This window comes from Mobula hypostoma, chromosome 10, assembly GCF_963921235.1.
Source record: "Mobula hypostoma chromosome 10, sMobHyp1.1, whole genome shotgun sequence".
Classification (NCBI taxonomy): domain Eukaryota; kingdom Metazoa; phylum Chordata; class Chondrichthyes; order Myliobatiformes; family Myliobatidae; genus Mobula; species Mobula hypostoma.
In genome coordinates, this window is record NC_086106.1 from 6,058,468 (window position 1) to 6,075,527 (window position 17,060).

The 17,060-nt window shown below is 46.6% G+C and overlaps 1 protein-coding gene across 6 annotated transcripts in view; it reads left to right on the forward strand.

The window, feature by feature from the left end:
* Positions 1–17,060, forward strand: part of LOC134352622 (neuronal PAS domain-containing protein 3-like) — a 751,612-nt gene that overhangs the window by 575,962 nt on the left and 158,590 nt on the right. For all 6 annotated transcript variants that reach the window (XM_063059934.1, XM_063059933.1, XM_063059937.1 and 3 more), the window contains one exon: positions 12,731–12,905. In XM_063059934.1, the coding sequence (XP_062916004.1) occupies positions 12,731–12,905 (175 nt within the window). The remainder of the gene's footprint in view (positions 1–12,730; positions 12,906–17,060) is intronic.

A 17,060-nucleotide genomic window follows, 5' to 3' on the forward strand; every position in this document is an offset into this window, starting at 1 on the left:
AAGGTGTTTTCACCCACAGAACTGCTGTTCACTGAATTTTTTTTTTTTGCACTATTCTCTGTAAGCTCCAGAGACATGAGAATCAGCAGTTTCTGAGACACTCAAATCAGCCGTCCGGCACCAAAATCACTTAGACCACACTTCTTCCCCATTCTGATGTTTGATCTGAATAACAGCTGAACCTCTTGACCACATCAGCATGCTTGAGTAGCTGCCACACGGCTGGCTGATTGGAAATCTGCATTAACTATCAGCTGTACCTAGTAAAGTGTATGTTTGGGCAAGCTACAGATTTAAACCCGAGCCTTGAATTTAAACCCCAACTACCCATGGCAGGCTTGCAATCTCCAGAAAACTTGGTCCCCTGGTGAGATGGCCAGATGATCTCAAATCAGCCCCAACTCCACAATCCTACTGTTGGTCATCCACTGGCAATCACCATTGTAACCTGCCTTCATCTATCAGCAGACCCATCCATTATTCAACCGGACGTCTCCTGCAATCATTTCTTTCTCCTTTAGCAATCATTTCATTCTCCCCGTGATCGTGTGGGTTTCCTCCAGGTGCTCTGGTTTCCTCCCACAGTCCAAAGACTTACCGGTTGGTAGGTTAATTAGTCATTGTAAATTTTCCCGTGATTAGGCCAAGGTTATATCGGGGAATTGCAGGGTAGCATGGCTTGAAGTGCTGGAAGGGCCTATTCTGCTCTGTATCTCATTAGATTAAAAAATAAATATTCATTTTCCTTCACCAATCATTTCATTCTCACTTACATCCCTGTAGTGAAGAAAGACGAGCCGGCTGGTGGCGTAGCGGCATCAGCGCCGGACTTTGGAGCAAAGGCTCCCGAGTTCGAATCCGGCCGGCTCCCTTGCACGCTTTCCATCGTGCTGGGTTGAGCGTCGAGCTAGCAACTCGGCCTCATAAAAATAAGAAAACCTGCTTAAAAAAAAAGCCGTCATGACAGCTTCCCGATGACTCTACTCGGAGTTAAGGGCTTTCTTCTTCTTCTTCTACAGAAGAAAGACAATCTTGAATCTTGACTGTCAGCCAAGCGGGCATTTCTTTGTTTGGATCTGGTAATTTTATAACCGCTTGATTATAGCGTTCGAGGAAGTTAAGGCACGATTCAAGTGAATCCTGCCTGGATTTTGTTTTGCCGGGGAGATTTGTGCTAGAATAGAATTTAGGATAGAAGTTTGGTTTCATTTGCCACATGTACAGAGAATCATGCAGTGAAATGTGTAATTTGCGCTAATGACCAGCATTGTGCTCGGGGTCGCCTGCAAGCTTCTGGCGCCAACATAGCCTGTCCACGACTCACCAAACCTGACCCATACATCTTTAAAATGTGGGAGGAAACTGGAAGACCCGGAAGAAACCTACACAGCCGCAGGGAGAATGTGCGAACCGGCAACAAACAAAGGCAGGAAATTGAATCTCAGTCACTGACACTGTAAAGCATTACGCTAGCCGCTATGGTGTTGTGCCACCCCCTCGATACTGCGCCGCACCGTACCAAACAGTACAGGGAACGGCAGATGTTGCAGTCTGGAGCAACACATGATCTGTAGGAGAAGAGAAAGTCTCGATGTCTTGGAAGGGACAAGAGAGGGCAGAGAAGATGGGCCTACCACCACAGTTCTGTTTATGGATCTTGGAGCAGAGGTGGATGGTGTTTGTGGCACCATTAGGTTAGAAGGGAGACCTCCTGATGTGATGAGATGCGTAACTGTCCAAGGATAGTAGCCTGGTGTTTATGGGTGAAACCATGGCCCAGGCAGAGACAAAAATATTTCTTGCCTCGGTGGATTATAACTTCCCAGCTGAAGACACAGTACTGTGCAATAGTCTTAGTTATAGTCTGCCTAAGACTTTACACAGTCTTAATGGGATCCTAAACCCCCTTTTATTCTCTCTCCCATTCCCATCAAATCTCGCCAGGTTCTACTGGGGGCTGTTTGCAGAGACTAATTAACGCACCAACCCGCACCCCTTTGGGACGTGGGAGAAACCAGAAACCCAGCCACAAAATATTCCTCTCTTAGCATCAGTCGATTTCGAAGATTAACTCTCCGCTGAGCGAAACTATTCCTCGGTTGTCTCATTTCTTCCCCAGACGTTTTTCCAGCTGTTTGCTGGGGTGTCCATATCAACCAAGCACGATTCGATGTCATTCCATGGGCATTCGGGGTACGCAAGGTGCATATTATTTCCAGTACAAAAGCATAAAGGAAATAGTTGTTAATCGGATCAGATGCAGCTTAAAAAGCACAATAAGATAAAGGAAACAATGATAATAATAAAAACACAATCAATATAAGGACATAAGGCAGCTTACATATTTTGATTGTATGTCCTTAAAGTGACGCTCGGCTGTACGTTAGGTCGCTGAGAGGAAACAAAAAAGTAGTGGTGGCTGGGGTGTGTTAGTGGGTGGAGGTGTTGATCAGCCTTACTGCTTGGGGAAAGTAACTGTTTTTGAGTCTGGTGATCCTGGTGTGGATGCTACGTAGCCTCCTCCCTGATGGGAGCGGGGCAAACAGACTGTGAGCAGGGTGGGCACCTCAGTGGGCACACAGTGTCCTTGACGGTGGGTAGACTGGTGCCAGTGGTTCGTCGGACAGCTTTGACTGCCCATTGTGGAGTCCTCCTGAGCGCCGCAGTGCAGTTTCCGTACCGAGCGGTGATGCAGCCTGTTAGGATGCTCTCCACTGTACACCTGTAGAATGACATGAGTACTGATGTACAACATCCAGCTCATTTCTGCCTCCTGAGAAAATAGACGTGGTGACCTTTCCTGACTGTGTGGGTTGTATCTGGCAGTGTACGGGGGCTCAAGGTTATATTGTTCAGTCCGGAGGATGGTGCCAGATTGGGACCTCTGAGGAGGCAGATCCTAAATATATATATTTGCCAACCCACCACAGTTCTGAACTCCAGCCTCCGTAAATCCACCTCTCGTTGAATCAGTCACCTTCTGACCCCGCACCTCAATTATTTTAGACTCTCACTAACACTCCCCCCCACAACTCATTCCTGACCCCTGTGACCAGATCTCTCCTCCCACACACCGACAATCGAGGTAACCGTCCCCATTGCCCTGATATACCCATCCCAACCAGACCTTCGTCTCCCGCCACTCCCACTTTCTCTTTGCCAAAATGTACACGCTCGTTGCTTTGCATTCAGGGCACGCTGAAATTGACAGCCAAAAGATGGATGTTGTTAAAACACTAATCTAGCAAAATGATATACCAGAGATTCTGTAGGTGCCTGAAACCTTGAGCAACACACACAAAATGCTGGAGGAACTCAGCAAGTCAGGCAACGTCTATTGAGAGGAATGAACAGTCTGAGACTCTTCATCAGGGTGAAGGGTCTTGGGCCGAGACGGTGACTCTTTATATTCCTCCTGCCTGTCTTGCTGAGTTCCTCCAGCATTTTGTGCATGTGTTCCTCTTGCACAGTAGAATTTTTAGAAAAAAATCCCTTCGATATGTCTTGCTGGATCTTACATCAAGAGAATTTAGATTATGAGAACACTCAGTCCTCGTTTATTGTCATTTAGAAATGCATACATGCATTAAGAAATGATACAACGTTTCTCCAGAGTGATATCACAGAAAACAGGACAAACCAAAGACTAACACTGACAGAACCACATCATTATAACATATAGTTACAGCAGTGCAAAGCAATACCATAATTTGATGAAGAACAAACCATGGGCACGGTAAAAAAATAGTCTCAAAGTCCCCGAGTCGATCGACTCCCGAGTCCCCGATAGCGGCGGCAAAAGGGAGAAACTCCCTGCCATAAACCTCCAGTTACCGTCAACTTGCCGATACCTTGGAAGCAGCCGACCACAGCCGACACTGAGTCCATCCGTCCGAAAACTTCGAGCCTCCGACCAGCCCCTCTGACACAGCCTCCCGAGCACCATCCTCTGCCGAGCGCCTTTGACCTCGCCCCGGCGGCTGAAACAAGCAAAGCCGAGGATTTCGGGGCCTTCTGCTCCGGAGATTCCGGTTACCACACAGTAGCAGCAGCAGTGAAGATCTGAGGTTGTTGATAGACTATTGCTATCACATAACAAGAAATAAAGCACAATATGTGCCATTAACTTTGACACAAGTGAAAATTATAGAAGTTCAATATCTTTAGCCACAAGAGCAAAGTAAATATTATACCCAATAAACCAGAGATGGTGGATATTAATCAGCAATGTGTAAATTTAATGCAAGAATGTCTTCATATAAAAAGCATGATCAATTCAAAAATAATCTATCAAGCACTTTCAGCGTTGATTCAAGAGTTCCACGACATTGGGGTTGAACAGTCTCGTTTCTTTCACTACTGTCAGCCACGCAGGTCCCAGGTGAAGACTCAGGGATACAGTTGTACTCAGATGCAGGATTCTTTATTGCTGTTTCCGTAACAATTTTGATTTTACCAGTCAGGGTTGTTGGCCCTAAGCTGAACCCCAAAACCTGGAGGACCGGTGGACCGCTCTTAGTCTGGCCTCTGCCCTTTGACCTGTTTGGCATGAGTGACCCTACCAAGAGCCAAAGCACAAGGCCCTGACTCCAGCCAACACAGCTCTCCGGGTCATTGAGGCACACAAGCCTCCAAACCCTACGACAAGGTTGTGGTCCTCTTACTGACACGATGAAGGAAGCCATGACTACCGCCAGAGTTGGAGGACCTTCATTGCAGCCCTAAACGCCAGCGGTGTAATGGTCAAAAGGGACAGAGAGAGAGACTTTTCTTGGAGTAATAGCTCAGTAGCATTGTAGTTATCTTAGCTCCTCCTGCCACTGTCTGTAAAGGGTTTGTGCATTCTCTCCATAACAGTGTAAGTGGGTTTCCTCCGGGTGCTCTGGTTTCCTCCCACATTCTTAAGACCTATCCACCCAGACTCAAGGCTGTAATTGCTGCCAAAGGTGCATTTACTAAATACTGATTTGAAGGGGGTGAGTAATTATGCAATCAATTATTTTGTGTTTAATAATTGTAATTTAGATAGATAGATACTTTATTGATCCCAAAGTAAATTAGTGTCACAGCAGCATTACAAGTGCACAGGTATACAAATATTAGAAGAGAAGTGAGAAAGAATAAGAAGTAAGTTACCTCAAATGGTCTAACAGGAGCTTTCCTGGCTGAAGGTTGACTCATTACAGAGCCTAACGGCCGAGGGTAAGAATGACCTCATATAGCGCTCTTTGGAGCAGTGCAGTTGTCTTAGTCTATTACTGAAAGTGCTCCTCTGTTCAGCCAAGATGGCATGCAGAGGGTGAGAAACATTGTCCAGAATTGCCAGGATTTTCCATAGGGTCCTTTGTTCTACCACAGCCTCCAGTGTGTCCAGTTTGATTCCTATAACAGAGCCAGCCTTTCGAATCAGTTTATTGAGCCTGTTGGCATCACCTGTGTTAATGCCATTGCCCCAGCACACCACCGCGTAGAAGATTGTACTGGCGACATCAGACTGGTAGAACATGTGACGGAGAGGCCTGCATACTCCAAAGAACCTCAGTCTCCTCAGGAAGTAGAGGTGACTCTGACCCTTCTTGTACACAGCCTCTGTGTTGGTGCTCCACTCAAGTCTGTCATCCAGGTGCATCCCCGGGTACTTGTAGGTCCTCACCACATCCACGTCCTCTCCATCAATAGTACCAGGGAGCAGTGTAGGCTTAGTCTTCCTAAAGTCCATCACCATCTCCTTTGTCTTACTGATGTTGAGCTGCAGATGATTCAGCTTGCACCATTCCACCAGGGCCCTGTATTTATGCTCCCATCCTCCCCTCATACATCCAACTATTGCTGAGTCATCAGAGCATTTGTGCAGATGACATGACTCAGTATTGTGACTAAGTCCAAGGTATGCAGGTTAAACAGGAAGGGAGCTAATACAGTCCCTTGTGGGGTCCCCGGTGCTGCTTATAGCCATGTCTGACACACAGCTCTGAGGCCACATAATCTGTGGTCTGCCAGTCAGTCCATTATCCAGGATAGAATGGATGTGCCAACCTGCATTGAATGGAGCTTCTCCCCCAGCAGTGAGGCTCTATGTTATTGAAGGCACTTGAGAAATCAAAACACATGGTCCTCACAGAGCTGCCCTGCTTATCCAAATGGGAGTCAGCTCTGTTCAACAGGTAGATGGCAACATCATTGACACCAGTGTGCTCCTGCTAGGCAGACTGCAGGGGATCGAGGGTTGGAGGTGCCAGGACCAGCCTCTCGAGGGTCTTCACGATGTGCGAAGTCAGAGACACTGGACGGTAGTCATTCAAGACTTTTAATTGGCCCTTCTGGGGTACTGAGACCACACATGATGTTTCCCACACAGTCGGGACCCTTTCCAGGCTGAGACTCAGGTTAAAAAAGCACTGAAAAATTCCACCCAGCTGCTCAACATACCCCTTCAGGAGCTTGGGGTTCACACCGTCCGGTCCCAATGCTTTGCCGTGTCTGAGCTTCCCCAGAGTCTTCCTCACCGGCTCAGTCGTGAAGGCGATTCCGTGGTGACTGGGGACTTTGTGGAAGGTGCGGGCTGGGGGAGGTATTGCCAGCCCGTGAAACATCCCAGAATTGATTGTGGGTCGGTGCCAAGCATAAAACACAGGACAATACTGTATCAGACAACACAATAGCAACCAGCAATTCACAAGACAATAGTGCAAACATCCATGAGTAAGCAACAATTAGCAGAACGGTCACATGTGCAAATGTCAATAATCAAACTTAAATAAATGTGAACATATGAGCAACATCATCACCATCATTATGTGCCGTGTTGTATGATATCATCATTACGTGCCGTGTTGTATGACACGGGTGAACACGGTCTTTCCATGACCATGACTGTCCTTCGGCAAATTTTTCTACAGAAGTGGTTTGCCATCGCCTTCTCCTGGGCAGTGTCTTTACAAGACAGGTGACCCCAGCCATTATCAATACTCTTCAGAGATTGTCTGCCTGGTGTCAGTGGTCGCATAACCAGGACTTGTGATCTGCACCGGCTGCTCATACGACCATCCACCACCTGCTCCCATGGATTCACGTGACCCTGATCAGGGGGCTAAACAGGTGCTACACCTCGCCCAAGGGTGACCTGCAGGCTAGCGGAGGGAAGGAGCACCTTACACCTCCTTTGGTAGAGACGTATCTCCACCCCACCAATATATGAACAAGTTCAATAATTGTCAACAGAACAAGGACATCAGGAAAGACCACTTAACAGATATTGTGCAGGGACAGTTAGGGGATTACACCTGAGTGAGTTTTGTTGAGAAGCTGGATAGCTACAGGAAAGAAGCTTTGGAGGTGACATGTGGTCCTGTTATGGTAAGTAGGGTTTTCATCGTAATTGTACCTCCCCCAACTTGTGCACATGACAACGAACTCAACTTGGGGAAATTGCCAACATACATTGAAAGAGATAGAATATGATTACGGTTCACTTTTGAAGTGCCGTCAATATTGCAAGGAAGGAAACATGTCAAACAGCTTGGGGCACAAGGAACTGCTCCAGACAGTAACACGAGACTGATTAGATCAGGGATTCCTGACCTTTTCTATGCCATGGATCCCTACCACTAACCAAGGGGTCCGTAGACCCAAGTTGAGAACCACTGGATCAGATAATCTCTAGTCCTGATGAAATGTCTCAGTCTACAACATAAGGTTTATTCACCTCCATTGATGCTGCCTGACCCGTTGAGTATTTGTGTGTGTGTGTGTGTGTGTGTGTGTGTTCCGGATTATCTCCATGTAGATCAGGGTTTCCCAACCTTTTGTATGTCTATGGAGCACTCCCATTAACCGAGGGGTCCGTGGACCTGAGGCTGGGAAAACCCTGATGTTGAGGGGGTCATCTGAGAAATTGGAAATAATTATTCTTCCCATTCTTTACATCAGGCGGAGAGAGCAGACAGGTCTAATCTGGTACTGGGTGGTGGGGTGAGGGCTCCTCTCTCTCAAAGGACCATCAGCCTCCCGATACACTGTCTGGTCTCGATTGTTTTCAATCCCGGGTTCCTTGGGGAGTTCAGGAATGAGTGAGAGACTTTGATTCTTCATGGTAATTTATTTTAAAGTTTAAACAAAAATACAAAATAACAAGGCGGATGAGAGATGAGAAATTAAAGGACTCAATATAAAAACATGGCTCTTTTGAGAAGGTATCACCTTTATAATCTAAATAACGGAAATTCCTTAGATAAGAATATACCAATCAACAGTTGCACAATCATATCATGGGGGAAATGAGCTAACACTTAGCCAAATAACAAAAAAAGCAAAGGTATATGTAACTGCTATATCATCTTCTGCCTGTAAGTGGGGACAAACCAGATTCTGTGACAGATATGAGTTTGTTAAAGATACAAATTGTGTCAGTAAAAATGAAACTAAGATTAAAAGCACAATTTTATTCTTGCATTCATTCAACTAATATATTATAAAAAGTGCTTAAAAAAAAATGACTGATTCCTTGTGTATCCCCCCATCGATGGATGTGCTTTTGATTAAGATCCACCACACGTGGACTGGACCCAGCCCCACAGATCAATCATCTTGGTGCTCCTCTGTCTGACATAAGGTGTAATTGATCACATGACAACTGGATAAAGAGAGCAAGCTGTCCATCCAGAAAAGGCATCCAGTCAATCTTATCTCCCTGAAAAAAAAAGAAGGAAATGTTGGAAAAATAGCTTTCAAGCCAGGCCTAATTAATCAGATGTTCACCCTCATAAGTATGCAAAAGATTTGAGCCCTGTTTGTTGACCTTTAATGTTCAAGGAAGTCAATATCTGTCTTCTGGTAGTTAGCTACACAGGGGGCTGCTGAATGTTAATAGCATTTTGTTTATTCCTTGCATGCTGAGTCCAGAGTTTAGATCATTAGTGGCCAGATGAAGTCAGATCCTGCCTCAAACTTCTTAATTACTCATGCAGGGTACAATGCCTGACTTTCTACAGGAGTGAGATATACCAGCTAGCTGAGTGGTGTCACAGCAACAACTGTGCACTCAATGTCAGTACGACTAAAGAATTGATTGTGGACTTCAGAAAGGATAAGATGAGGGAACATGAACCACTTCCACTTCTCATAGGAGTGGAAAGAGTAGCAATTTCAAGTTCCTAGGTGTCAATATCTCTGAGGATCTAACCTGGACCCAAAATATTGATGCAGCTATAGAGAAGGCAAGACAGTGACTATATTTCAATAGGAGATTGAGAAGATTTGGTTTGACAACAAAAACACTTGAAAATATCAACAGATGGAGCGTAGAAGAATGAGAGGAGATTTGATAGAGGTATATAAAATTATGATGGGTATAGATAGAGTGAATGCAAGCAGGCTTTTTCTACTGAGGTTAGGGGAGAAAAAAAACCAGAGGACATGGGTTAAGGGTGAGGGGGGAAAGTTTAAAGGGAACATTGGGGGGGGGGTCTTCTTCACACAGAGAGTGGTGGGAGTGTGGAATGAGCTGCCAGATGAAGTGGTAAATGAGGGCTCACTTTTAACATTTAAGAAAAACTTGGACAGGTACACAGATGAGAGGTGTATGAAGGGATATGGTCCAGGAGCAGGTCAGTGGGACTAGGCAGAAAAATTAGTCAGCACAGCCAAGAAGGGCCAAAAGGCCTGTTTCTGTGCTGTAATGTTTTATGGTTCTATGGTTCTATGTACCATGGAGAGCATTCTAACTGGCTGCATCACTGTCTGGTATGGAGGGGAGAGGTGGGGGCTTCTGCACAGGATCGAAATAAGCTGCAGAGAGTTGTAAACTCAGTCAGCTCCATCATGGGCACCAGCCTCCCCAGCATCCAGGGCGTTGTCAGGGACCAAAGCTTCAAAAAGGCGGCGTCCATCATTAACAACCCCCATCACCCCAGCTCATGCCCTCTTCTCATTGCTACCATCAGGAAGGAGGTACAGGAGCCTGAAGGTACACACTCAACAACTAATTTTATACATATACTTAATGTAATTTGTGGTTTTTCCCTCTGTATTGCATTGTACTGCTTCCACAAGGTGAGCAAATTTCAGACGTATGCCAATGATATTAAACCTGATACTGATTCTGTTTCTAATTCTACACCATCACGCACATAAGCCTCCACACCATGGGGCCGTATGATATGGGAGCAGAATTAGGCCATTTGGCCCATCGAGTCTGCTCCACCATTTCATCATGGCTGATCCACTTTCCCTCTCAGCCCCAATCTCCTGCCTTCTCCCCGTATCCCTTCATGCCCTGACCGATCAAGAGTCTATCAACCTCTGCCTTAAATGACTTGGCCTCCACAGTCGCCTGTGGCAACGGATTCCACAGATTCACCACTCTCTGGCTAAAGAAATGTCACCATCGAGGACATCTTCGGAAGGTGGTGCCTGAAGATGGTGGCATCCATCAACATAGAAACATAGAAAATAGGTGCAGGAGTAGGCCATTCGGTCCTTCGAGCCTGCACCGCCATTCAGTATGATCATGGCTGATCATCCAGCTCAGAACCCTGTACCTGCCTTCTCTCCATACCCCCTGATCCCTTTAGCCACAAGGGCCATATCTAACTCCCTCTTAAATATAGCCAATGAACTGGCCTCAACTGTTTCCTGTGGCAGAGAATTCCACAGATTCACCACTCTCTGTGTGAAGAAGTTTTTCCTCATCTCGGTCCTAAAAGGCTTCCCCTTTATCCTCAAACTGTGACCCCTCGTTCTGGACTTCCCCAACTTCGGGAACAATCTTCCTGCATCTAGTTTGTCCAATCCCTTTAGGATTTTATACGTTTCAACATGAACCTTTGCCATCCAGGTCATGCCCTCTTCTCATTGCCACCACCATAGAAACATAGAAAACCTACAGCGCAATACAGGCCCTTCAGCCCACAAAGCTGTGCCAAACATGTCCTTACCTTAGAAATTACCTAGGGTTACCCATAGTCCTCTATTTTTCTAAGCTCCATGTACCTGTCCAGGAGTTTCTTAAAAGACCCTATCGTAACCGCCTCCACCATCGTCGCCGGCAGCCCGTTCCAGTGATTTATATTAACTTATTAACACAAGAAAATCTGCAGTTGCTGGAAATCTAGAGCAACACACACGATATGTTGGAGGAACTCAGCAGGTCAGGCAGCACCTATGGAGCGGAATAGAGAGTCAATGTTTTGGGTCAAGACCCTTCATCAAGACTGGAAAACAAGGGGGCAAAATCCAGGAGAAGGAGATGAGGGGGAGGGGTAGGAGCATAAGCTGAGAGATGATAGGTGAACAACCAACACACATCAAAGTTGCTGGTGAACGCAGCAGGCCAGGCAGCATCTCTAGGAAGAGGTACAGTCGACGTTTCGGGCTGAGACCCTTCGTCAGGACTAACTGAAGGAAGAGCTAGTAAGAGATTTGAAAGTGGGAGGGGGAGGGGGAGATCCGAAATGATAGGAGAAGACAGGAGGGGGAGGGATGGAGCCAAGAGCTGGACAGGTGATTGGCAAAAGGGGATATGAGAGGATCATGGGACAGGAGGCCCAGGGAGAAGGAAAAGGGGGAGGGGGGGAAAACCCAGAGGATGGGAAAGGGGTATAGTGAGAGGGACAGAGGGAGAAACAGGAGAGAGAGAAAAAGAATGTGTGTATATAAATAAATAATGGATGGGGTACGAGGGGGAGGTGGAGCATTAGCAGAAGTTTGAGAAGTCAATGTTCATGCCATCAGGTTGGAGGCTACCCAGACGGAATATAAGGTGTTGTTCCTCCAACCTGAGTGTGGCTTCATCTTTACAGTAGAGGAGGCCGTGGATAGACATATCAGAATGGGAATGGGACGTGGAATTAAAATGTGTGGCCACTGGGAGATCCTGCTTTCTCTGGCGAACAGAGCATAGGTGAAGCCAGGTAAGGGGAAAGGTGAGGGAGGAGGGGTTAAAGTGAGAAGCTGCAAGGTGATTGGTGGAAAAGGCTGATGAAGAAGGAATCTGATAGGAGAGGAGAATGGACCATGGGAGAAAGGGAAGGAGGAGAGGCACCAGGGGAGAAGAGAAGGTGCAAGAGGATCACCAGAAATAGGGAATGGAAAAAGAGAGGAGGGAGAGGAGAGAAATTAATGAAAGTTAGGGAATTTGAGGTTCATGCCATCAGGTGAGAGTATAAGATGTTGCTCCTACAACCTGAGTTGGCAGTAGAGGAGGCCGTGGACAGACAAGGGAAGTTGAATTAAAATGGGTAGCCAACTGGAGATCTTGCCTTTAGTGGCGGAGAGAGCGAAGATGCTCGACAAAGTTCTTCCACCCTTTCCTTATCGCTAATACCCTCTAATCCAGGCAGCATCCTGGGTGAACCACTTCTGCACAAAGTTGCACGATGAGGTAAGTAGAAGCAGTCTGTCCTCCCTCAGGTTGGGTGAGACTCGAACTGGAAGTCATAGGTTTAGGCTGAAAGGTAAGAGACTGAAGGGAAGCTTAGGGGGATCTTCAGAGGATGATGCAAGTGCGGAACAAGCTGAAGTTAAGGATCACCATTTGAATGCAAGCCCTCTCTTGCGTTAAGGAGACAGGCAGGACTACTGAGTGTCCGGGGAGGAAGAGGTGAGACTGAATGGGAAATGGAAAACTTTACATACTGCACTGCTGGGCGTTTAAGATGGTGAATGGGGTTCTTACCAATTCATCATTAACCCTTGTACGTTTGCCCTCATTTATATCTTCTTCCTTGCCCAGGTGGAACTAACAGGCAGCAGCATCTTCGACTACATTCACCCCGGCGATCACGTTGAGGTGGCGGAGCAGCTGGGTCTGAAACTGCCGAGCAGCCGCGGTCACAGCTCCCAGGCCCCTGCCGAGGACGGGGCAAGTTCAACGTCTTCCTCCTCACTGGCCGAGACCCCCGAGCCAGGTAAGTGGGAGGGCAAGGGAGGGCCCACCCGCGGGCAAAGGGGAGAGGGTTGGTCGGACTCGAGGACGGGGCTGGGAACTTGTTGCCCACCGACTCTCTAGGTCTCCATCACAGACACAAGTCCCCGTACCATCAGGGATATCTTCAAAATGGAGAAGGTGGCATCCATCATTAAGGAACTTCATCATCCTGGATATTATAAATTACTATGATTGCGCATTGCACATTTAGGTGGAGACGTAACAAAGATTTTTGCTCCTCATGTATGTGAAGGATGTAAGAAATAAAGTCAATTCAATTCAGTGTCCACTTCTCATTATTACCACCAATAACACTGGACAGCAAAGTGTTGCTTCTCCTGAATTTTCTTTTATTTGTCTATGATAGACCACCTGAAGCTGGACACAAATATAATATCAGACTACTTGTATGACATAGGAATTTGGAGAAACAGGAAATTAACTTTTTTTCAATATAATGCATTTAATTGCAAAACAGTGCTGACACTTTACAATAGTTCCACTAAGCTAAAAATGCTTTGTTGCTGATTTTCATTTGTACTCAGTGTCTGAGGCTTCTCGCTTAAGTGTCCAACAATAATCAGCCAACATTGATGGATTCCAGTTGCCCTTATACCGTTTCTCCATGACCTGGTGAAACCTTTCACCGTGCTCATCACTGACAGCACCAAGATTTGTGGGGAAAAATCTAAATGGGAAACAGAAAATGAATCTTTAGTGACATGTTACACTTCATGGTTTTGTGTGCTTGAAGCATGTTGTCAACCAGCTGTACGTAGTTTGGTGCTCTGTAGTTGCCAAGAAAATTTTCAACAACATCCTTGAAAGCTTTCCATGTGATTTTCTCCAGTCCCACTAGATGTTCTTCAAACTGCCTATCATTGATGACCTGTTTGACTAGTGGACCAACAAAAGTGCCTTCCTTAATGTTCTTCCTTCTGACTTGAATAATGAATTGAAATAACAAATCAAGGCGATTTTTTTTTTGAAAATGGTGTTCATGATCAGCAGCCCAAAATTCATAAGATACGCCCAAAAGTATTCTAGCCAGCTGGTGGTGTAATGCCAATGGCACCGGACTTTGAAGCGAGTGGTCCTGAGTTCGAATCCAGCCAGCTCCTTGCACGCTTTCCATCTGGGCTGGGTTGAGCGTCGAGCTAGCAACTCGGCCTCGTAAAAACAGTCAAATGCTACAGAAATAGCAAAAGTGCTGCCCGCATGTGAAGGGGAACAACAACAGCAACAAAAGTATTCAAGAAACAAAGTCTTTGCTGCCCAGTTGTGGAGTCCGAAGATGTGCAGTTAGGACTAATTCAGTAAGATATGGTTCAACAGGTTCAATAGGTACATTTAATGTCAGAGAAATGTATACAATATACATCCTGAAATTCTTTTTCTTCGCAAACATCCACGAAAACAGAGGAGTGCCCCAAAGAATGAATGACAGTTAAATGTTAGAACCCCCCCTGCTCCCCCCCGACGCACAAGCAGCAGCGAGACAACAACACTCCCACCAGCAAAAAAAAGCATCGCACCCCCCCCCACTGAGCACTCCAGCGTGCAGCAAAGCATTAATAAAGACACAGACTTGCAGTACCCCAAAGATTACTCGTTCACCCAGTAATTTGACATACCACACATAAGGGAGAAAGAGGTATCCCCATTTCACAGTGAGAGGGGAGACATAACAAATGACTCACTGACTTACGATGTTAAAAGTCTGTTGCGTCGCTTTTTCCGAGCTCTGTACCCAGAGAGTTGGCCCCAGAAAGGAGCAGCTCTCCGGACACACAGCCCCCGGCAGCGAACCCGCTGCTCCCGACGTTCCGTGTTCTCCCACGATGCTTCAGGCACGGGCACCGGCCTAGAATCCGCCCGTCTCCGCTGTCACGAAAATCCGGCATCCTGAGGGCACGCTAGTCTTGCAGGCCGCGTCCTTGGGATATCAAAAAGCGGCCGGTCGTGAGGCCCTGAGATCAGGTCCCATTCCCGCAAAGAGCCGACATCAGAGTGTAACTCCAGGCCAGGGTTGTCAAAAGAACCTTGAAAAGGGAAAAAAAGAGACATCAAAAATATGGGTATGCTATGTGAAGCACCTTCAATAACTCCAAAAGACTGAAGTTGGGTAAAATACTGAAAGGCTTTTATTCGTTGTACAATACGACCTCCATGATGAGTGTTTGCCCCTGGACTGAGGGGGAGGGGCAAGGCGAACACCTTTATACAGGACTCTGTGGGAGGAGCCACAGAGGCAGTCAGCAGAGGGGTGTCCAGACAGGTAACCGAGTTACAACATATATATGGTTTGCCACACTACGTTGGTGCCAGAAGTGTGGTGACACTTCTCACAATTCTCACTGATTTGATTTAAGGCAAACGATGCATTTCACTGTATGTTTCAACGTACAAGTGACAAATCTGTTTCTTCATCCTTATCCTCCCCTTCGCCATCAGATTTCTGAACGGTCCATGAACGCTAATTCACAATTTTGCTTTTTTTTACACTATTTATTTATCTTTGATGGTCTAACTGTAATACGGCCATTTCGATGTATTGCCCTGTACTGTTGCTGCAAAACAACAAATTTCACTTCCTGTGTCGCTGATATTAAACCCAGTTCTAATTCTGCCCGTCTGGGTGAAAGGATATGTCCTCCTCTCCCTTTCAAATCCAACTTAATCCATGCCCCCTTGCTTTTGAACCCTTGGATGCTGAGATACATCCTAAGATGCATTGGGACACATCATCAATGGGGTCGTCGGGTGTTTTGGGTCTTCCAACATCTGACACTGTCGCCCAGGTGACCCATCCAGGGTTGGTCAGGCCCTGGCCTGGGTCCCCAGGTCGCACCTCTTGGTCCTCAGCCACCTGGAGGCTCTGTGTTGATCCTGAAGGCTCTTTTCTTTGCAGCCCCATAATTCCCAGGAGACAGTAGGTTCTACACAGCGAGCAGCCAGCAGAACCCCTAAACCCACCTCTACAGGCATGAAAGGAGTGCCCCCCCCTTATTCCATAAACTACCTCGACCGCCAATAACTTTATTGTTAAGGCATCCATTAGTCTTGCGAGACCATGGATCTGTGCCTGGAAAATCTTCACTCTCTAGGGCGCAGGCCTGGGCAAGGTTGTATGGAAGACCAGCAGTTGCCCATGCTGCAAGTCTCCCCTCTCCACGACACCGATGTTGTCCAAGGGAAGTGCATTAGGACCCATACAGCTTGGCACCGGTGTTGTCACAGAGCAATGTGTGGTTAAGTGCCTTGCTCAAGGACACAACACGCTGCCTCGGCTGGGGCTCGAACTCACGACCTTCAGATCTCTAGTCCAATGCCTTAACCACTTGGCCACATGCCCACAATAATTTTATACACCTCAATTAATTCTCCCTCTGTCCCATACAAGATCAATCCCGGGAGCAGCACGGTAGTGTAAGGCTCTATAGCATTAACTGAGAGATCAGTTTACTTCTCGCCATCTACCTGTTTTTCTGCCGGTATTGTATTTTCTGTTGTGGTTTTATTGTGGTATACTGTCACGTGGGTTGGGGTGTGGCAGAAGTAAATGAGTATAGTTACGTATTCTCTCTTGGTCTTTCGGTAAATTTAGTCTGGTGTAGTTAGAGGCAGAGGTGAGTTGGGGTGATATTTTTCGTTGACCACTTTGCTTAAGTATGCTAATTGGGACGTTATTATTGAAAAACTATTACGCCTTAATTCGTGACATTGCTAGTTTTAATTTCATTAGCTTTTTTATCGCAATGAGATTTATTCGTCTTTCCTGGTTTCTTAAACACACTCGTTAGAACTTTCAGAACTTTGTTATCGAGGATAGCGCATCACACAGTGCTAACCCACTGTGTGAAGTCTCTGAGCTGCTTTTTGTTTGTGAGTTTGCACGTCCCCCTCCGTGACAGCACAGCTTTCCTTCAGACGCTCCGGTTCCCTCCACACATTCCTGAGGTGTTAGCGGCGGCTTAGCGTCAGAGACAGGCTCAAAACGCCAGAGCAACTCAGCAGGTCAGGCAGCACCTACGGAGGTGAATAAACGGCCGGCGCTCCGAGCCGAGGCCCTTCTTCAGGAGCGTTGGGAAGTCGTGGGCACTGGAGGCGTGTGGAGACACTTGCAGGCCCTCAG